The sequence below is a fragment of the Etheostoma cragini genome, chromosome 21 (assembly GCF_013103735.1).
Source record: "Etheostoma cragini isolate CJK2018 chromosome 21, CSU_Ecrag_1.0, whole genome shotgun sequence".
Classification (NCBI taxonomy): domain Eukaryota; kingdom Metazoa; phylum Chordata; class Actinopteri; order Perciformes; family Percidae; genus Etheostoma; species Etheostoma cragini.
The window spans coordinates 12,844,959-12,865,122 of NC_048427.1; the positions used below are offsets into that span (position 1 = coordinate 12,844,959).

At 39.9% G+C, this 20,164-nt stretch overlaps 2 protein-coding genes and 1 long non-coding RNA gene across 7 annotated transcripts; 1 reads left to right on the plus strand and 2 right to left on the minus strand.

Annotated features, from left to right (window-relative positions):
• The first annotated feature begins 7,364 nt into the window (after positions 1 to 7,364).
• LOC117936852 lies at positions 7,365 to 12,076 on the plus strand. Of its 3 annotated transcripts, none has more exons than XM_034860295.1 (6): positions 7,365 to 7,510; positions 10,717 to 10,867; positions 11,059 to 11,155; positions 11,290 to 11,319; positions 11,475 to 11,528; positions 11,702 to 11,934. In XM_034860295.1, the coding sequence occupies exons 2-6, from the start codon at positions 10,754 to 10,756 to the stop codon at positions 11,923 to 11,925; spliced, it is 519 nt and encodes a 172-aa protein (XP_034716186.1). In that variant the 5' UTR covers positions 7,365 to 7,510; positions 10,717 to 10,753; the 3' UTR covers positions 11,926 to 11,934. The 3 variants fall into 3 exon arrangements, with proteins under 3 accessions (XP_034716186.1, XP_034716187.1, XP_034716184.1); XM_034860296.1 differs by lacking the exon at positions 7,365 to 7,510 and having other exon boundaries at positions 10,479 to 10,867; positions 11,702 to 11,773; positions 11,891 to 12,076; XM_034860293.1 differs by lacking the exon at positions 7,365 to 7,510 and having other exon boundaries at positions 10,524 to 10,867.
• Positions 7,714 to 7,901, minus strand: LOC117936856. The gene is made up of 2 exons (XR_004655036.1): positions 7,852 to 7,901; positions 7,714 to 7,817 (listed from the first exon to the last, which is right to left on the minus strand). It is a non-coding gene; the product is annotated as an uncharacterized LOC117936856 (long non-coding RNA).
• An 80-nt stretch (positions 12,077 to 12,156) lies between the features above and the next one.
• Positions 12,157 to 19,598, minus strand: kat7b (K(lysine) acetyltransferase 7b). 3 transcript variants are annotated; one of them, XM_034860283.1, is made up of 14 exons: positions 19,373 to 19,598; positions 18,240 to 18,390; positions 17,895 to 18,143; positions 17,661 to 17,743; positions 17,197 to 17,280; positions 16,264 to 16,362; positions 16,022 to 16,132; positions 15,253 to 15,444; positions 14,911 to 15,000; positions 14,635 to 14,775; positions 14,411 to 14,504; positions 13,758 to 13,904; positions 13,049 to 13,155; positions 12,157 to 12,628 (listed from the first exon to the last, which is right to left on the minus strand). In XM_034860283.1, exons 1-14 carry the CDS (start codon positions 19,388 to 19,390, stop codon positions 12,527 to 12,529), a joined length of 1,668 nt encoding a protein of 555 aa, XP_034716174.1. In that variant the 5' UTR covers positions 19,391 to 19,598; the 3' UTR covers positions 12,157 to 12,526. The 3 variants fall into 3 exon arrangements, with proteins under 3 accessions (XP_034716174.1, XP_034716173.1, XP_034716175.1); XM_034860282.1 differs by having other exon boundaries at positions 19,361 to 19,576; XM_034860284.1 differs by lacking the exon at positions 19,373 to 19,598 and adding an exon at positions 19,150 to 19,245.
• Between the last annotated feature and the right edge of the window lie 566 nt (positions 19,599 to 20,164).

The window sequence follows — 20,164 nt, forward strand, 5'->3', positions numbered from 1 at the left end:
ATGAGATAAGATATGCCTGAGGATCTGAAATCAAACATGTTTTGTCTGTTACTCACTCCCAGTTTACACCTTAACACACCTCAGCATACTTCAACACCGAGAGAGTTATGATGCTCGGGCACGCCCGTGGGTGAGGGCGGCAGACAGCAAAAACTGGGCCCAGAGAGGGGAGAGAAGAATAATGAGCGGAGGGCTGGAAGGTGGGATGGGGAAGAGGAAAAAGGTGGTGGTGGAGCGGGGAAGACATGAGGAGTGAGTGACTGAGTGAGTGAGTGAAGAGCTGAAGGAGGGTAGGAGAGGATGAAGGGAGGAAGGAGGAGGAGGATTGGGGGGTGGGTTGCTTCCTGTCGCCATTCCTGCCTGCCCACATAGACAGCCCGAGAAAGAAAGAGAGAAAGGATATCTGGGCGGACTGCAGGCCACATGACATTCTCTTTGGGTCCCTTGCTTTTCCTCCGCGCCGAGTGATGTGCTCCCTCTTTCCCTCCCTCCCTTCCCGTTCCCTCCCCCTCTCCCTCCCTTCTCCAGCCCTTCAAAGCTTCAACATGTCATCTCCCACCACAAAAACAGAGGTGGGAAGACTCGCTGGCGCTACCGCTGCCTCAGGGTGTCTGGCACTAAAGCTGCCTGCAAATACAGCAGGGAGAGGAGAAGGAGGAGGAGTGAAGAGACAGAGAGAGAGAGAGACACAAGGAGGGAGGGAGAGAGGGAGGGAGGGAGAATGAAATAGACAGAAAACTCAAAAGAGAGGAACAGGGAGAAGCAGCGAGCAGGAAGGTGTGCATTAAACAAGACTCGTAAAGCCCCTGGCATCAAAGTGTGTGTGTGTGTGTGTGTGTGTGTGTGTGTGTGTGTGTGTGTGTGTGTGTGTGTGTGTGTAGAGAGGAGCTGTTATTAAGGTGGAGATGAGTCCCATCTATTTCTTTAAGCGAAACTGCTGCAACCGCACTGTCTGCCTCTAATGTCGCACACAAACACACACACACACACACACACACACATACACAAACACATATACACACACACACACACACACAGCAGCTGACTGTAGTTTATGGAGAGGGATTGAGGGAAAAATTCTCAACCTATGGGGGTGAAGAGTTTCAGATGCAGAGATGGGACACAGTTCTAGGTGTGTGGCCAGTCCAACCATCAGAACCACAAAAACACAATGATAGCCTAAAAGGTTGGGGGGAAAAAAGGGGTGAATTGGACCAAGCTTAATGTAAATTGTATGTAAACCACAAGCCTATCTTTGTACATATCTTCTCTCATTCAAATTATATTTTCTCTAGCCTAATGTAGTTTTTTCGGACTGTATATACCATGGACAGCCATTCCTCGTGAATAAACGATTCCAGGCCAACTGTTTGCAGCTCGGATACCACGGAATTTGGAGATTGATTTAAGGAGCAATTATGCACTTGGCTTTTGAACCTCTGAGGCTTTGGGAATGAATTGGCGGATGGCTCCCCGACAAAGTAAGCACATCTGACCAAACGAGGCCTGGCCATAAGCTGAGTGTCGAAGAAGCCACAAGAGCCCAGCAAACAAGAACATCACTAACAGGGTCAATAATGGGCCTCCGGGGACCTGTGGGCTCTGACCTAAGAAACAACAGATGAGCACTGTAACGAGGCTCAGAAAACACAACAAACAATCCTACTGCGACAGAGGTATTCAACATATTGATGATGAAGGACTAAAACTGTTGGACATCTTGGAAGATACTTCCAGATTTGCTTTGTTGCCCAGATTTAGATGAGAAGATTGATATCACTCATGTTTGTACGCAAAATATGAAGCTACAACCCACAGCTGTGAAATTTAGCTTAGCACAAAGACAGGAAACAGGAGGAAATAGTTCTCTATTTAACTCTCCGCCTGAGATAAAAAGGGTATTCCCAAAATGCCACACTATTCCTTTAAGCAAAAATGTTACTGCCATAAATAATGTAATCTCATTTGAATACAGGGTACATTTTTTGTTTCTCTTGCCGGACTATTTCCTCATTGGTTCCAGCGCAATTTCGTTTTTGTCTCAAATTGTAGGCATCTCTCCTTGATCCGCTAGCCGCCTGGCCCCTGAATACACTGTGAAAAAACCTGGTCTCGAGAAACAACACAGGGGTCGTAAATGTCAAACACTATAGGGACACAGGCTGTGCACCAAAATACAACGAACCATGTTCCAACCAATCACCGACAAGTGTTGCACTAACCTCCACCCCCTTCCCCAACCATCTTCTCGGGGATTGGCAGGAACGTGGGTTGCTGTTTCACAGTGTACTCAGGACGCAGGCAGCTAGTGGATCAAGGAGAAAGGCAACAGAAATCCAACTGAAACCATGCAGGAACTGCATGAAACACGTGTGTGGAGAGAAGAAGGGTAAAAATAATACTTAACCCTTGTGTTGTCTTCCCGCCGATCATGTAACATTATTTTTCTGGGTCCAAATGGAAACTTTTATGTTCTTTCAACACGTGTCACTTTTCCTGACGTTTTTGTAGTTTTGTTCCCCCAAATTTTTTGACACTTTCTGATCGATTTTTTCCCTGCATTTAAAAAAAGAAATCGGACAATTTTGTCACTTTATTCAACATTTTATATATTATTTTCTTCAAATGTTATCAAATTGAATGAAATGCCCAAATTAAATGAAAGTAGCAAACTGATCATTTTACTTGTGAAGAGCGTTGTACGGGACCATCCTTGTTATTTTATTGAAAATAGAGGATAACAGGAGGGTTTAACATGCCAAGTCAAACATGAATAAGGTAATAAATAATTAAAGGTCTCCTAACGCAATGCTTTGACATAAGTTTCTAAAAATATATACCAGTATGCAAATATCAAACTAGAAAGAGCCCATGATGACACGATGACAAGCAATGAACAAAAATCTTATTGAGAATTTGCCAGAACAATGTCTACCAACACGGAGGACATTATGGTGTTTTACTGAGCATCTCCTCACACTGAAACACTGAACACTGAAACACCTCACAGAGATTTGGAACAACTTCAAAGCCAAGAACCAGCTGCTTTTAACACAGGCCTCTCAAGGAAAATATTTGTGTTTGAGGAAGCTCCAGTGAACCTCTGTCACCTGACAACATCTCCAAAAAAGCATGACCACTGCGATAAGACATCCGAACAAACTGCCGACTTCTGAGTGTGTAAGCGAGCGGGGGTGGGTGCCTTTATTATCTAACAACCGCTTTTTTACAGTGTGCTTACACTGCAGCCCCCTCAGTGTGCCATTAAGCATGGCCAAGCACATCAAGTGGATGATGGGAAATGCTGCTAAAATCGGGAAGACACCACGGTAACTGTAGACAACACTGTGTTTAGCCAAAGTTGTGTTTGTAAAGAGAGTGTTGCTGGACTGCTTTTCCTTTTTGTCCATTTCACGAAAATAAGAAACATTTGCGTGTGGAAAGAAGAGGGGTGAATGCCTGGATAGAATAAGATAATAGGCTACATTGACATGTGCTCTTTGGTGGATTATGTGTTTGCCGAATTACAAGAGATCCAGATTCAGAAAAGGTCTCTCTCTCTGAATCTAACTTTATCAGTATACATTTGGTTGATAATTGCCGCTGGATTCTCATTTTCCTTGTCATTTCCTTTTTTAAACAGAGTTCAGGTTCAGGTTGCTTTATTGTTATGGTTTTTGACACCGTTGTCACTCCCCGATGTGAGTCGATAGTTTACGGCCTTACGTGTCATATTGAAATTTGTGAAATAATAAACTTCTCTCATTACAAACAATAACAGAGGATGGGAATCCTTTCAAAAAAAAAAAAATTGTGCTGTCCCGCGGGGATCCCAATGCAGTCCCCTATGCCCTATCTCGCAATGTCAACAAAAAAAAGAGATCATTTCGGTGTCTGCCCCTGATTCGGATCAAATCCAAAAGTGTAATAGATTCTTCCTTGACCCATGCTACATTAATCCAGTTTCTATGAAAACTGGGTCACTAGTTTGAAAATAATCTGGCTGACTGACAAACCAACCAACCAACCAACATACCAACAGATTGACCCAACAGAAACAAAACCTCTTTTGCAGCGGTAGGTATAAAGTTCAGCTTTGAAGTGAGTATCTATGGTGAGTAATTATTTCTCAAGTAATTGCTTTATAACTGCCTAGTAGCAACTGACACTAGTGTGAGATGCTAACATAACCTGTATATCAACTTGGTATCAATATGCAAATATCAAACTAGAAAAATGCGGTGATGAAACTATGACAAGCAATGAAAAGTCTTATCATAAATTTGCCAGAACAGTAACAGGCAAGGGGTGAAGCCTTCATTCTTCTTATCCAATAACGATGCATCCTCTCTTTACAGCGTGTTTGCACTGGAGGCTCTGTGCCATCGAGCACGTCCAAGCACTGCATTTCTGATATAGCGTTAGTGTGGTGTTTGGTGGCTAGATGCAAACACATAAAACACACAAAATACACTTCCATACTGCTGTGGGTTCTTGACTGTTGCCCCAATCCCATGAAACCAGCCTGTCTCCCACTGTTAGACACATAGAGACAGAATCCCCACCGAACTAGCCTGAAGTCCCCAGTCTGAGCATGCCAAGGCAGACAGTAATATTTCATTTTTAAAGAGCCTTGAAAAGCCAAAATGTATGCTTCTTTGGAGAAACCACACTAAAGTGCAACAGGGCACCAAACGGGAAAAACAACTTGAGGAACAAGAGAGTTAGGGTGCATTCAGGCAACAGTGAAAACTCCTATTATAATTTATAGTTGCATGTATACTCGGTTGTACCGCCTTCCATTGAAAGGATGGACTCTTTGTCATACAATGTCTGATCTATTCCAGTGTTTTACCCTTCAACATGAAAACACGATAATACATTGTTGAGATACATCTCAAAACAATTTTTTTTTATTTGCAGATTATAAATTTACCTTTGATTGTTCAGAAATTGTGCTGTGGATCTAGAATAATTAGCAGAGTAGAATCACTTCTCCGTGATAGAGCTGGGCCAATTTTGAATGTTTTTTCCCGACACTGAAAGTGTTTTATGGTTATTTACATCTGGTCTAAGCAGATGTCATCACACAAAGTCCCAACTTATTCTTGATTTATGCAAAACTAGCTTTTTACAGCAAACAAGGGTTTTTATCAAGTATTCATTAAATAGAGTAAGAATGTCACCAGTTCACTTCGTGCAACAACAAATTTTCAGATGTCTTTGTGGTGGTTAAAACGCTGAATGCTGACACTTGAATGTTTCAAATTTAAAACTGATGAACCATAAAAAATCAAAGAGACATCCTAATATGTGTCACATTGGCCCTGACCAAGGCAGTACTTGCACATTCTCTGTCTTTTTTTTTAATGTCAGCCAAGTATAAAGACAACAAATTAATCATGAAGACTTTAAAGTCCTCTTAAGATATATCCAGTGAAACCAAGGGGCAACATTTTGGTGGCACTGCAGGTTTTGGTGCTTTGATTTGATCTGTTAGACAACACTGCCACCTGCAGGATGAGATGTATCTTATCACAAACCTTCTAGAGTAGGTTTACCTACAACCATACCTGATACCCAAAAAAACTGAAACTCATTGGGGAAAGAATGAATGAATGCACGGGTGAAAGGTAGTTCAGGACTTTAAGAAAAGGACATTTTCTGATTGAACAAAGCTAATCTTACGGTTAGTTTTATCTATAAAAGGTATAACATCAGTTGAGTATTTTTATGGACTTCAAAACGTGTGAGTTAAACTCTTTAACTCAAGATTCAAAATCCATCAAATTGACACTGTTGCAGCAGTGAAGGACAGGGAGGAAAATACAAGACACAGATAAACAAACAAAATAAATATAAGTAAAGAGAATGAACGGTAAACTGTATTTACAGTATATTTACATAGAACAGTGGCTGCCCATTGTCCCCTTTCTATACTTGACTGACCAGCTCAAGTAGAGACCACTTAATCATTACATCATTACATTATTCATTACATTTACATGTCATACTGTATATCCACAGCAACACACAATTGCTCTGGAGCAACAAGGGGTTATTAGCTAATGTATTGCAGTGGGAATCAAACCCAGATCTCCCACACCAAAGGCATGTGTCATATCCACTGCACCACGAGCAAGAGACATACGTAGATGTAGATATAGCAGGTTTAACAGTCAGCCTTGAAGCCATTCTGTCAGACTAAAATCTGATGATATCAAGCCTCTAGTTTTACCTCGCCGCCAGTCAGTATCTGTGTGGCTGGACTCATCGCATAACATAGTATGTGAAGATTAGGATCCCCAACTCTAACAATGAGTCATCCTCGACTGCCATCTTGTGTCATTTATCTGTATTTACCTGTATCTTCTCTTAGGTGAGGAATACATAAAAAACTATTTGTAACAGTTCTATAAGAAAAGGAGTGATTCTTGTGAATTGACAATATGGTGGCATTTACTAACCGCCATATGTTCGCAGGACTGACATGAAGAGATGTTTTTTATTACTTCAGACAGAAAAGAAATGATGCGCAGATAGTGTGTGTATCTGTCATGTAAAATTACCATGCCTTGTGATAATCATTGTATTTTCATTTCAGCAAAGGTGGAAAGAGTAGATGAATATTGTACTCAAGTAAAAGTACTGCTACTTCAAAGGACTTTTACTTAAGTAAAAAAAAAAAAAAGTGCCCTGAGTCAACAAAGGGATATATGACACTACTGTTAAATGAAGAAAAAAAATGTAGGATACAAAACAAAATGCATCAAATGTCAAAGTATAAACAAGTGGATCAACATCAGCAACAATTCAATGTAAATAGACGAAACTTTGCAGCCTGTGCATACAACTGATTAGCAATTATAAATAAATAAAATGTATTAATTGCCTTCCTCTGTATAATTAATCAGAAAAGATCATCATAAGAAAATAGCTGTGGACACAACGGTGGGTACAAGCAATACTAAGCCACATCAATTGGCCAAGCTATGCTTATAGAATCAACAGCAGAACAAAACATCACCAAGACAAACAACATGAACATGTATTTACCATTATAAACTCCACAGCACTTACAGCGCGTAAACACAACAAAGGAGATACCCAGCTAACAATTTTGGTTCCCAAAACGTTCTGGGAACGTTCGTTTTTGGTTGCGGTAACGTTCCGCTAACGTCTCCTACGTTGCAACCTTTTTAGAGAACATCCCCTAACGTCCCCCTAGCACTCGAGTGCTTAGCTTATTGAAACACGCGCGTGCACGTGCGCACACAAACCCGCACACAAACACACACACACACACTCACAGACACACAATTTGTTGTACTCACGTCAAAACGTCGTCAAAGTGAAGTGCCGTCCTTCCCGCTCGTTTCTTCTCAAGGCATAATATAACATCCGTCCCATATACCCAGTTCAGCTGTTCCACCTGTGCTTCTTTTTCAAACATTTGGAGCTCAATGAGCTCTGCAGTTACACAGCAGGAAGGCCTCAGACCTCACCGAAGGTCAAAGTTCCTCAATGAATCAGAAGTCAACCCTTGAGGGTCCTTCCATGGATGTATTGGGTCTGTGGGTCCACCGTGAACATTTTAGCATTAGCATTAAGCTAGACCAGAATGCACCTGTTGGCAATGCAACGTGTGGGTGTGTTGGGTCAATTAGCGTGCTAGCTGGGTGTTGCTTTCTGTTATTCGTGTATGTATGCAACTTTTTAAACTATACCGAGGTACAGTAATGCTAACCATTTACCATGGACGTACTCCTGGATTCGACTGCATTGTTGTTCATTGACACTGTTCTCTAAGTTCTAACCTCGACCCGGGTGAGACTATAGACTGTATATCACTCCGCACCGCTCTCCAGTAGAGGCCGCCAGTGAACCATCGGTTTATCATACGCCATGAGCATTAGACCGTCAAGCCTCTAGACTTAATAGCCTCTAAGTCCATGAAAGATGTTTGGACACTATTGATTGATAAGATAAATCAGAGGATTTCCCTAGAAATCTGGAATTCACCATTTGAAACCTAGGCCTACATCAAAGGGATAGGCTACTCCGGCCATTGAGTAGCCTATAGCACTTTATCAAACATAAATATAGAGGACTCACAAGAGACAGACTTTTAAAAATGATCAAGATATCCAGACTTGTATGGGTGGTGTTCCAGCATTATGCTTCTTACATTTCAACTGAAGAGAATATTTCTTTAGTACATCTTTATCTCCTAAATGCCCAATACTTTTAAACTCCACACCCTACGTTTTTTGTTGCAGTCCATTTTTGGGGGGCCCTGGTGGCCCAGGGGTTACAGTAGGTCGTCATCTATAAATCACAGCATCCCTGGTTTGTGTCCGCCTGGGGACCGTTGCTGTGTGTCAGTCCCCAAATCGTCCCTCATTTCCTGTTATCTCTCTACAATCAGGTATCCAATAAAAGCATAAAAGTCCCCATGAAATAATTAAAAACATTTTGAGCAGTCCTCCTCATAATGAGTAAACTGAACTTTGTGTCTAAAATCTGTGCAGTGCACCTTTAAACCGGACTTGATGATGTAAACCTTGTCTAAGTCAACATTTCAAAACCATGCCCAGACAGAAGATTGCCTGTTATTGTTTTAATTAAGAATTGTATGGCAGCAGGGGATATAAGACTTCCTCAATAAAAAAACAACAACAGTACGTTACAGTGACGCATGATGTCGTCGCCATAGACAAGTCTCTCCCAGTGAAAATGAAGCATTTGATCTCTTCAAACATGCATGCTCCAAAGATTTAGGAAAAGGAACTATACTTGATCTTTGTAACATCAGTCACAGAATCCAGGTTGGCCGTGACGCAACTGTTAGAAGGTGATCCACAGCAATCAAGGTGACATGTTTTGTTGTCTCATCTGAATCAAAGTTCTTTAAAGAGGACCCATGCCCATGATTATACTTTTGTATTCCTTGAAATGAGATTTATAAACAAACTAAAAACCCTTGAAAAGTGACGCAGTTGAAGGTGAAATGTATCAGAGGTTAACACCAGACTCAACACACAACACTGAGTTAGCTCCCTGTTGCGTTTCATGGAAATACGGTGTTCTGTCATTACGGGGGCTCTTTGTGACTAAACCATTTCATATGCAAATGTTGTGCCTCTGATTTCTTTTGATTCACCATTCACGTTAGCTGTGGGTTAGAGTAGACTGTGTGCAAACAAGCGGCTGTTCAGGTGTAATTGCCTTTCAGGCCTAATTGTCCTGGGCTTTTCTTGCTATAAGAAGCACCTGCGCACGGATCAAAGCATTTGATGTGTGTCATCTTTGTTTCAAGGGGGTGTCCTTACAGCACACAGATTGTCAAGTAATTGCCTCTCCAGAAATGTCTATGGCCAGACTGTTGAAAAAAAGAACTCACCTTTCATAACAATAGGACCTTTAAATGGCTAAATTAGCAGGGGAGTGCAAGAAGAAATGATTCAAATTCGCATCGAGATTCAAGCTCTACAGATTCAAAATCGATTCATAGAATTCCAAAAATCCATTGATTTCTTTCTTTTGTTTTGTAATGGCATGTACAGTATACCACCACATGGAAAAAGTAACTACATTTACATACAGTGAATTGTTCTTTAAAAATTGGGAATCGTTTTTGAATCAAAACTTTATTTTGAATCGAATCGTGACATTTTCTGAATCGTGGACCCCTAAGTTAGTAAAGATCATGAAAAGGTCCAATAACAATATAACCAGGAGATGAGAAAATGAATGACATGCTAACAAAACATATGATCACAAAAGTCGCACACGTTGACACATGTCCATTTATGTCAGGTTTTGATGTGCAACATATTTCCCACTTTTTCCATTACATTTGAAATGTCAACTGTCAATTTGCTGCCATTTATAAATAAAGACCACTTGTTTTGTCTTTTCATCTGCTTGCTTTTTGAGCATCGGTGTTACTTACAACCTTTAACATTTTAGTCTTTTAAATTGATACTCGTCTGAGGTCAGAGGTCACATGTGTGTTGTCCTCTTGCTTAAATAAACCCAGAAACAAGCTGCCAAGTCAATAGGCAATGAAGCCCCCCCCCCCCCTTCAGAGCAGATGGTTGTATTTGCGAAGCAGCGGGCAAAGACCTGACGCGCCTGCATGTCCTGCCCTCCTCCTCCTCCTCCTCATCGGTGATATCAAAGAAGCATGTGCACATCACAAAGATATTTTTAGACCAATAGTAATCCAGATGTCTAATAAAAATGGAAATGAAAGGTGACCATCTCAAATGTAAATAATAAAGCTTTAACAGTATTGAACAGGGGGGGGGGGGGGGTTCTTAGAACTGAACACTGCTTGTATAACTTTAGATGGCATATTAGTTCCAACTGTAGAATTACTGAAGAAATATATGTTCAAATATATGTTCAATATGTTCAAGTCAAAATAAGCTTTGATCAATCAGATATTTTATGTGAAACGGCAGCAAAATACTTAATACTTGAGGTGAAAAGAGACCTTAGTATTTTTCTATTTTCCATACAGCAAATCTGGAAGTTTCCAAATGCAATGCATAATTATGTTTTGGAGGGGAGGGTTCTGGCAGCATGGGGTGTAGAGGTATAAATGGAGCCTGGATACAGTTGGGGCGGACAGAATAACGCAGCATCACATCTGTGCAATATAGTTTTTCAGTTTCTTTTGAGATTTTATTCTCTCTCTTTTGATTAAAGACATACGTAAGCAAAGTATTTCCCGCCAGACCAAGAAATGGATAACTGGAAGATCCAGCTCATTGTTGTGACTTTTTGTGCTTTGGTGCAAACCTATCAGGCGCTGTCCTCTAGTGTGGAAGAGGAGAGAAGGTTATCTACAGACTGGCAGGTGAGCATTCTTGATTTAATGTTCTTATCAGAAATTAAGGAGAATACAAGGACTTAATGTATTTTACATGCTCTGTGATTTAATGGCAATCTTGGGAATATTTATGAATTAAAACATACATATTCAAATCCTTATTTTCTTATTAATTTGACTATAACAACATATGAAAGTGTTATGGATTTTTGTGGCAGGAAGAGTCACTGGAGACAGGTCTGACCCCCCCGATGGACCGCATGATGAAAAGATCTAAAGCCCTCCGCTTCTATGGACTCATGGGGAAACGCTCAGGTGGTGTCTCACCTCATCTCTGCATTAAAAAACTAATTTTTAAAAATGGATTTATATTTTACTTGTATATGTCTGTGGTAATGAATGTGAAAAGACTGGCACATGACTTGATAGTTTCTTTGTATCCCTCACAGGTATAAGGAAGCCTTTTAAAGTAGACAGACGTAAGTAGCTTGATGTCGCTTTAACACTGCAAAATGTTATGCTGCTTAAAAACTAGCAATCCTCCCTTAACTGCACATATGTCTTTGAAAAAGCATGACCAGCACAGACAGCTGATACACTTTTCTATTCACATAATCAAATCTCACTTTTGTAGGAAACAAAGGAGAGACGTTTGTGGGTCTGATGGGTAGAAGCATTTCCAGTGGCAGTAAGTTCCAAAACCAACACACATCATCTAACTCATTTCAAAATATCAAAGCAGCTTTATTAATATTAAAAAATATTTAACTGCTAATACACATTTGACAACCATGATTAAAAGTACAAGGCAAAGACAGTCCCATTAAAACGTCGTGCTAAAATGCTTTCTGTTTATTACAGAATCGTTAACCAGAATATTTCCATCTGCAACAACCACTGCGATCGATGTTTCGGAGAAACCACACAAGCAAGGTATGATTGGATCAGTAAAAAAACCTGAGGTTGTTTTATTTCTATGTGCATTCTTACAGTGGCATTGTTGTCTGCATTCTTTTTTATTTTTATATTTATTATTCCATTATTTGGCAGGTTCATCAGAGGAATGGTTCCAAATCCTGTATTGATGGAGCTAGTAAAAAAAAAAAAGTACACATTTTTATGAGCTATACAATTTAACACCAACCAAAGAAGACGTTACCATACATCATACTCCTCAAAATACACTCTTGTTACGGTTTCAATCCATGCTCACAATTATTGTTTTAAGCCCAAACATTAACAACTACCATCTTAATAACGCACATTTCATAAATGAAATAAAAAATAACGCTGCTAGATGTAGGCATGTATTTTTTTTTTTTTTTTGCATAAGCAAAGCAAAACAATCCTGTTTTCCACCACAGTGGACCGTTAATCATTTAACATTCAAAGCTTAGTACATGTAGGCAACTTTGTTAACAAATAGGACAAAGAGATGCTCTACTATTTATTGTTTGACAATGTTTAAGTAAAGAATCAGTGGACTTGGAAAGCATGGTGCTTAAAATCTAAATGAAAGTAAAATGTAAGAGTAAAAAAAAAAAAGTCCAGAGAGAGAAATATAAAGAGGGTAAAATCCTGAAGGAAAGAATCAACCCTGGTCTTTATGGACAGTTGGAAGGTCTAGGCTACGTGTGGCTGGTGAGGCTGAGTCGAGTAGATTCAGTAGCCTGAGGATCTTAGTGCTTATGTCCCTTTGGGAGGAGTCCATTTTAGTGAGCTCGGGTCGATGGTTTTGTTGCTATTGCCTCGCTTGATCTCCTTCGCTCTCCACTCATCAATCAGGTCCTAGGAGAGGGAGAAACAAGTCACTAACTGGGCCGTCAAATACAGGCATTACATCTAAGTGAAGCTGCTTTACTGTCATCTTTCAACAGGTACAAAAAACACATTAGGACTGGGCTATATGGATTAAAAAGAAGAAAAAAAATCGATAATCATTACATTATCTTGAAAATTGAGGTCAGGTATTTACCAAAGTTTTACACAACATGAGAAAAAGTGAATCTCATGTCCATCCTTTAATGACTTGTTTGACTGGAGGAAAATGTTAAAGTATTTAAGATTTATCTTTTCAGTTACATATGGGAATTCTGTCGACGTGATCTCTTACACATTGTCAAAATAAAATTATATAGAGAGACAATGAACTTCCAACAGGAAGAAAGAAACACAGACACTACAGAGGCCGAAGGGCCGACGTCTTACCTGTCGCTTTAACACCAAGTGCTTTCCCTTCCAATACTTCAGCATCTGGAGAGACTGCAGGGTGCTCACTATGTCCACCGGATTGACAGCCGTTTCCTGACTGATCTCTGTGCATCAACAAATATTACATCAGCGAATATGATTGGTGTATGCATGTATGTGTACTTCCTGTTAAAACAATCTTGTCATGTGTTAATAAACCTTTCTCAACCAAGCCAAACGTTGCATGTTGTGAACACATTTTGAATTTTATCTAAACAGTGGGAGAGGAAGGCAAGTGGGCAATAGGGGTTGGGGAAAAAAATCAATATAGCATAGTATCGCGATATTTTCAGTGGCAATACTGTATGGATACACAGGCTTCAAGTATTGATCTTTTATTATATACGTGTTGGTCCGTTTGTCTGCTTGACAATCCCATTTTGCAGCAATAAAATTGAAGTGAGATAATCAAACTGAGAAATTATATTTTTAGATAAAACAGATGTGGCCAAAGTTTCCTACTGGGGACATCATTTGAAATTGGTAAAAAATTAGAAGTGGGGAAAAAAGGATATAAATTGCAATATATCACAGAATATTGAAACATGTTTAAAATCGCTAATATATCGTGTTGTGGCGTAAGTATCGTGATGACGTCGTAGTGGGAGGCGTCTGGTGATTCCCACTCCTCGTGGGCAACCTGCTTGGCTTCTGTGTTCTCACTCACCTTTGATGGAGATCTCCTTGCCCTGGAAATTGTACATGTATCTGAGTAACACTTCCTTCCAGTAGCTACGGTAACTGATGAGGCCCAGGTCAGACAGAGGCCTTTCGGGGGAGCCCACCTTCTCCTCCACTTTGGACAGCAGGTAGCCTAGACAAAGCACGCAGGGAAGTTACAAAGATCAGTTTAAAAGAAGAAAAAAAACACTATAACATTAAAAATACATATTTAAATAATATTGATTTCATCCCAAAATACATCAAATTAAAACGTGATTTAAAAATAAATCGGAGGTAAATAATGTAGTACCTCATAAATCTACATACAAACTGCATAATGTGCTTCAGCTAATGCTAGTAATGCAATCTATTGAAACAGTTTCTGGATAAATAGTACTTAATTGAAGCTTATATTAGACATTAACTAAGCAAGAACTGAATCAAGAGTAAACGATTTCTTCCTTCATATGGCTCAATCTTTAATTTTGAGGTTTTGGTGTTCACATATTTTACCATGGTCTTTATGTCTAGCATGGAAATAACACATTTGGAGTACTCCCACTGACTAGGACAGTCAAGACTCATTTGAATCATTTTGGCAAAGTGGACAATTGATTAAATGAGAGAGAAATTAGTGAATATATATAGAGTACATACTGAAGTCAATGAGCATCTTGCCAAAGCCCTGCCTCATGTACTGAGGCATTGTCAGGATACAGGATACGTTGTAGTTGAGGAAAGAATTCTTCTCCTGAAAGAGATAAATAAAAAAATAAAAACATTCGAGTTACTTCCGTCTACATGAAATTTAGTTTATGCAATATTTCATTCTAATATACTGTATATAGACAGCATAGATATCAACTTGTCCTTCCTTTTACCTTGGAAAAGTATCCCACTAAATGGCAGCCGGTGTTGTCGGCCTCTGTCATGACGTAGAAGAGAAACGGCTCTACGTCGTAGTACAGCGTTTTGTGGTCCAAGAAGAGCTTGGCGAGTAAACACAGGTTCTGGCAGTAGATCTGTGGAGAAAATGCAACGTATTATTAGTAAGATCAAATCACTGTCTGTGATGCTTGCTTTACAAATGTCTGTGTAACCAATCTCAAAATACTGACAAAACCAGAGGGAGTAAAGAGTTTAAAGTGTGTTCCTACCTTGTTCTTTTTGCCATCTACTTCAAACACAGATATTCCACCCTTTCTGTACACCTCGTCTCCTGGAGGATGCTTCCACACACACTTGGCCTAAAAGACACATAATAAAAACACACAACAATGTAATTACCTAAGAACTCAGGGAATACAAACACATACATTAAATACATATATTTGAATAATGCAGTGTTGATCAGATGGTTGGTCAGAGATCAGACTTTTTCAAGCAGTTGATATCTCAGGAAAAGAAAAGAAAAAAATCAAATAATTCAGAAGATTGTATTTTGGCATAACAATAATGGTGCTACAAAGAATTGGAAGACTTGAGTCATTGACTCTCACCATGTGTCGCCTGAGAATGGTCTGGCTCTTCATATACTTGAGGCAGAATTCGCAGACGTAGAGGCGCCCCAGGCGAGCGTACTCCTCAGGATAGGGCGAGTGGTACCAGGTGTCCAGCTCGTAGCGGCCGAACAGGATGGTCTTTATCATGTTACTGCCCTCAGTGATCTGACCCTGGATACGCAGCTTCTCCTGCAGGTGGGAAGTACATAGTGTTACTGCTGGTCTTAGCACCAACTTGTGTGATAAGGTAATTATAGTATACTAAAATATTAGTAAGTAAGTAAAGTTGATTTGTACAGCACCTTTCACAGATAAAACAAAGTGCTTCACAATAAAATCTGATACAATAAAACAAATTCAAATACAAGAACATTTAAATACAAAATAGAAAACACAACAAAACACCATAAAAACCCCTTGGCTAACTAAAAGCCTGCTATTAACGCAAGAGTAGTCGCACACTGCCAGACCGGAATGCTGTGTGGACTAGCCAGACCCTCCTGGTTATTTTAGTCAACAGACAACTCAGATTGGACAGGTAGTCTGCTACCCTGCAGAGATCTGAGGAGCAGTCAACCATAGTCCTCATGAATCCACCAGAGTTTAGAATTCCAACACAAAGAAAGCGTAAGGTAGCAGACATCAGGATGAAAAGATGGACACGCGGTGGAATTTCTGGCGGCACCGGAGCAATCCGAGCTGTGAAAGGTCGTGGATATTGACTAATGCAAGAGCGACACGGATAGAGATATGAAACAAGCATTACCAGATCTTCAGATGCACGAGCCTGGGCTTTTCTGAAGAGCTCCAGGTCATATTCACTGGTGATGTTCTCCAGCAGAGGCTCTCTGGTGTTGCTGTGTGTCTGCCGATGCTCCTGTGGACCAGACAGAGAAATGCAGATGAGACGATGTACCATTCAACATACAAGCATGCCACTTGAGCGGCAGTTGTAATAATGACACATGGGGTGAGTGCACAGCAGCGAGTGAACTGCCAGTGATGTACCATGTGCTTTTCTTTCTGCTCCTTCTGAAGGCCAGAGCTTCGCCCCTTCCTCATCTCAGACACCTGCTCTTTGTATCTGCTCTGTTTCGATGTTGGGGTCTGAAAACCACGTAGAAACACATGAACTTTAATGGTACTATCAAACCTACCAGTGTTTCCCCAACCAGTGCTTTAGAAATGACCCCACCAACCCTAAAAGAATGACACAATTATAGAAGTATACTATATATATATATATATATATATATATATATATATATATATATATATATATATATATATTTTTTTTTCCACACACAAAAAGGATGCAGGAGATAAAGCTGTTTTTACACATATAGGCACTTTAATTTAACTTAACGGGCTGGCTACATTGCGTGCGTACGCAAGGTGTCCATTTTACACAGAAAAAGATCAAAAAGTGTCATTATTCCTTTTAAATGAAACTGCCAATATATAATGGAAACTACTTAAGGACTGTGAATGAGCGTATTGGCAGTTTCATTTTGAGGGTTTCTGTTTTTGTTTCCCCTCACCCGCATCCTCTGATAACAGCTGACAGTGAATTGTCGTTTTCACAGTACTGTGCCAGCTCCAAAAAACAACAACAACAATCGCAGAGCAAAAGCTCTCCGTCTTGCCTGTGACTCACACAATCCTACGCCGTGCGTGCGCAGCTGGTGTAGCCACTCCGCTAACGCCCCCCATACGTTGTTCAACAACTTTTTGGGGGAGAGTCACCATTCCCCCCAGAAAAGAATCCTAGGGGAAACACTGCTATAACAACTATATATGTAATTTGATCCTATATTTTCAGTTAATTTAACTATGCTGAGGACCACCTGCAGACAATCAATTGTGCGGTCCAACATACCATCAGTATGGTAAATGTTAAAAATAATTAATGTGATGCCAGCCAATGCAAAAAGAGAGTACCTGGTGACGAGTTGCATGGCGTGAGTTGTTTTCTTCCTGCCCCTTCACCTCCTCCTCTTGTTTCTCACGGCTGATGGCTTTCACCTGTAACAAAGATGCAGCTCAAACTGTCACGTTTTCTCATGTCTTGTCAGGTCTTATTAACTTATTGTACGATACTGCTCTTCTGATTGTTTCTATAATTTGTCTGTAACCATAAGACTAGATACTACAAAACAGTTAAATATAAAAAAAACAGTTCTCGACTGTGTCTGAACCTGATATTAAATACCCATTAATTAAACTGATTTATGCAACTTAATGTTGACACTCCAAAAGACATTATCTAAAATATATGTATATATATCATACATATTAGAAGAACTGCATCATGAGGGCGTGTTGAGTAGCCAAGGACAACAAGGCTAACAAAAACACAACTAACACTATCATATAATATCACTACAGACAAGCACGACACTCACTTTACACTCATCAGCAGAGAGATTGTGGTAAAGAGGGCAACCTGATACAGCAAAATGACGTTCATGTTTTCCTGTAAGGTGACCTGGGAAGATTGAGAGAAGGAGGACATTAATATAAATATGATGACATTTTATAGAGTACAAAATGTCCCTAGAAATTCAGTATATTCAAATAAATCCGGGATTACACTGATGAACATTTATGTACAATTTTCCCAAGGGCAGGGTTTTTACCGAGTGAATTGCATCCCGGAGTAGGGCATTTCATGTTGAAGTTGTAGGTCTCGTGACAGCGGCGGCGCTTGGGTCGATGGGAGAGGTCCTTATCGGAGTCTCTGCTGGCTTGATCTTTAGCCTGGCTCTCATCATGGGAGGCATTGGGGCTGGAGATGTCCAGCTCAGATTCAGAAGAGGGAGCATTTCCAGTGGGCGTCAATGGTGGAGATTCATCATGGTCCGCAGTTCGCTTCAAATCCGGAGTGTCTAAGGCAAAAGAAGTCAAACCACCACGTTGACTAAACAGCTGAGATTAAGTACACTGTAAGACCGTTATATTTTATTTATAGGATGTTGACCTACCCTGAGAGCTTTGACTAAGGCGAGTAGAGGCTCTGGTGAGGCGCTGTCTTTTGGGCATGTTCCCATCACTTTCTGAACTATTGGTCTGTTCTCTTTCAGCAGAGGAGTCTGAGTCTTCAGTTCCATCTGAACCACTCCCAACCATATGTCTCTAACAGGGAAAAAACTAAAATGAGTGGCATCCTACACAAATTCCATAATATTAACAAAATGTAGAAGCTGATGTGGCATGGCAAGTGTCAGTAATGTAAATTAGAAATGTCAATAAAGGTCTGTCGTACAAAGTACAATTAATGACAATACATTGCAATTAACTGTTCATTTTTAATGAATAAAATCAGCATTCCAAAATCTGGGACAACGGGATGCTTGTTTACAAGGCGGGTTTGCCCGCTTTTTTAACCAGCTACTCTGTAATGATTATTTGAGAGAGAAGGGCCACCGACAGCTGATAGCTCGCTGCTAACTGGGCTTGTACGTTAGTTAACAGCTATGACTAACGTTTGCGGATAATAAACTATATAAATAATGTAACAGTTGCTAGCAATATTAGTGGCTACAATACGAAGCATTTTGTCTGGTTAGCACTTCAGCAACCTAATATTATGGTTATCTTCATGTTAGCTAGCTAAAACCGTTCTCCCAGAACTAGACTGTGGAACCATACTGCATTAACAAACCTCGCATCTTAAGATGTATCGCTTAACGTAGCTATACTTTCTAAGCATATTTACATATTATTGACAAAGTACAAGATAGTGTGGTCTTACGGTAAGTTCGGCATACATACTACCTACAAAGCACCGTTTTATGTCAATAATACCAAAGGTAAAGTTTAAGATTTGGTTCAGCTGCTTGTTACCGCCCACCGAGGTGTAACGTTACGTTAACGTTAACTGTCTTACTTTAACGTTAACTAAACATGTTGACAAAAGCAATACATGACAACTAACTAATACAGTAGAGTCAATGCTTAAATGCTGTTTTGACTGAACGTGTGCATAACAAATTCTTTGTTTTGGCAACTGTAGAATTATTGAATGGAGTATGGTGGAGCGTTCTCCCCATCCGGAAAGTGGAGCTAACCTGGCTAGCTAACGTTACCCTCTTGTGCGACCTACATTTGTTCTTACCTGTCGTCTACGAGGCATTGTCACCTTGATGAGTTGTATTTCTTGCAGGTTGGAAGTCACAAATGGCAAAATTCTTCAAACGTTGAATTAAAAAAGACGAAAGAAAACTATGTATTGATTTTTAGGGCTAAAGGGAATATGTACACAGCGTTGCCTGGGTCTCTCGCGCCACATTCCCCGCACAGACAGAACAGAGAATTGCATTTCCTGTGAGAAATCCATGTGTGTGAGCCGCCACACCAGCAGGTGGCGCCTCTGTGTTGCACATGCATGGTAGTTTCACTGTAACTGGAACTACCATTACTGTGTATAATAACTACACAGCCACTAGATTCTAGATTACTTATTTATTTTTGCCTTTTTCTTCTGTAGTTATTGTTCATTTTATATTAACGTTCAATATGTTTGTTTGTTTGTTTATTCATGCACATATCACCAGTTCAAATTTCACACAAGTGTACTTTTTGTGTCAATAAAACCTTTTCTGATTCTGATTCTGATTAATTTAGCAACACCTTTATATCAGATTCAGACATTCTAACTGCATTTTAATTTGCATAATGCTTTTCTATTTAATGCAAGAAAATATGCCCCCAAAAAAATCCACAACTAGCTTTTGTGAAGCTTTCGACCTTATCTAACAATCTTCCCAAGTGAATGGAGTTTAAATGCTTAGATTAATAAGGTTTTTTGTTGCTGTTTTGTCAAACTAAGGCCCCCCCCTAATTACATGGGTGTAGTGGTGTCAAAAGACACAGTCTTAATTGCAATTGTTGTACAACTGTTACCCAC

Coding starts and splice junctions, on each gene's coding strand:
- kat7b (XM_034860282.1), bottom strand. CDS start 19,390: ATGCCTCGTAGACGACAGGTAAGAACAAAT. Junction 16,133..16,263: donor AGCAGAAAGAAAAGCACATG/GTACATCACTGG, acceptor TCTGGTCCACAG/GAGCATCGGCAGACACACAG. Junction 15,445..16,021: donor CTCGTGCATCTGAAGATCTG/GTAATGCTTGTT, acceptor TCCCACCTGCAG/GAGAAGCTGCGTATCCAGGG.
- LOC117936852 (XM_034860295.1), top strand. CDS start 10,754: ATGGATAACTGGAAGATCCAGCTCATTGTTGTGACTTTTTGTGCTTTG. Junction 11,156..11,289: donor ACTCATGGGGAAACGCTCAG/GTGGTGTCTCAC, acceptor TATCCCTCACAG/GTATAAGGAAGCCTTTTAAA. Junction 11,529..11,701: donor TAGAAGCATTTCCAGTGGCA/GTAAGTTCCAAA, acceptor TGTTTATTACAG/AATCGTTAACCAGAATATTT.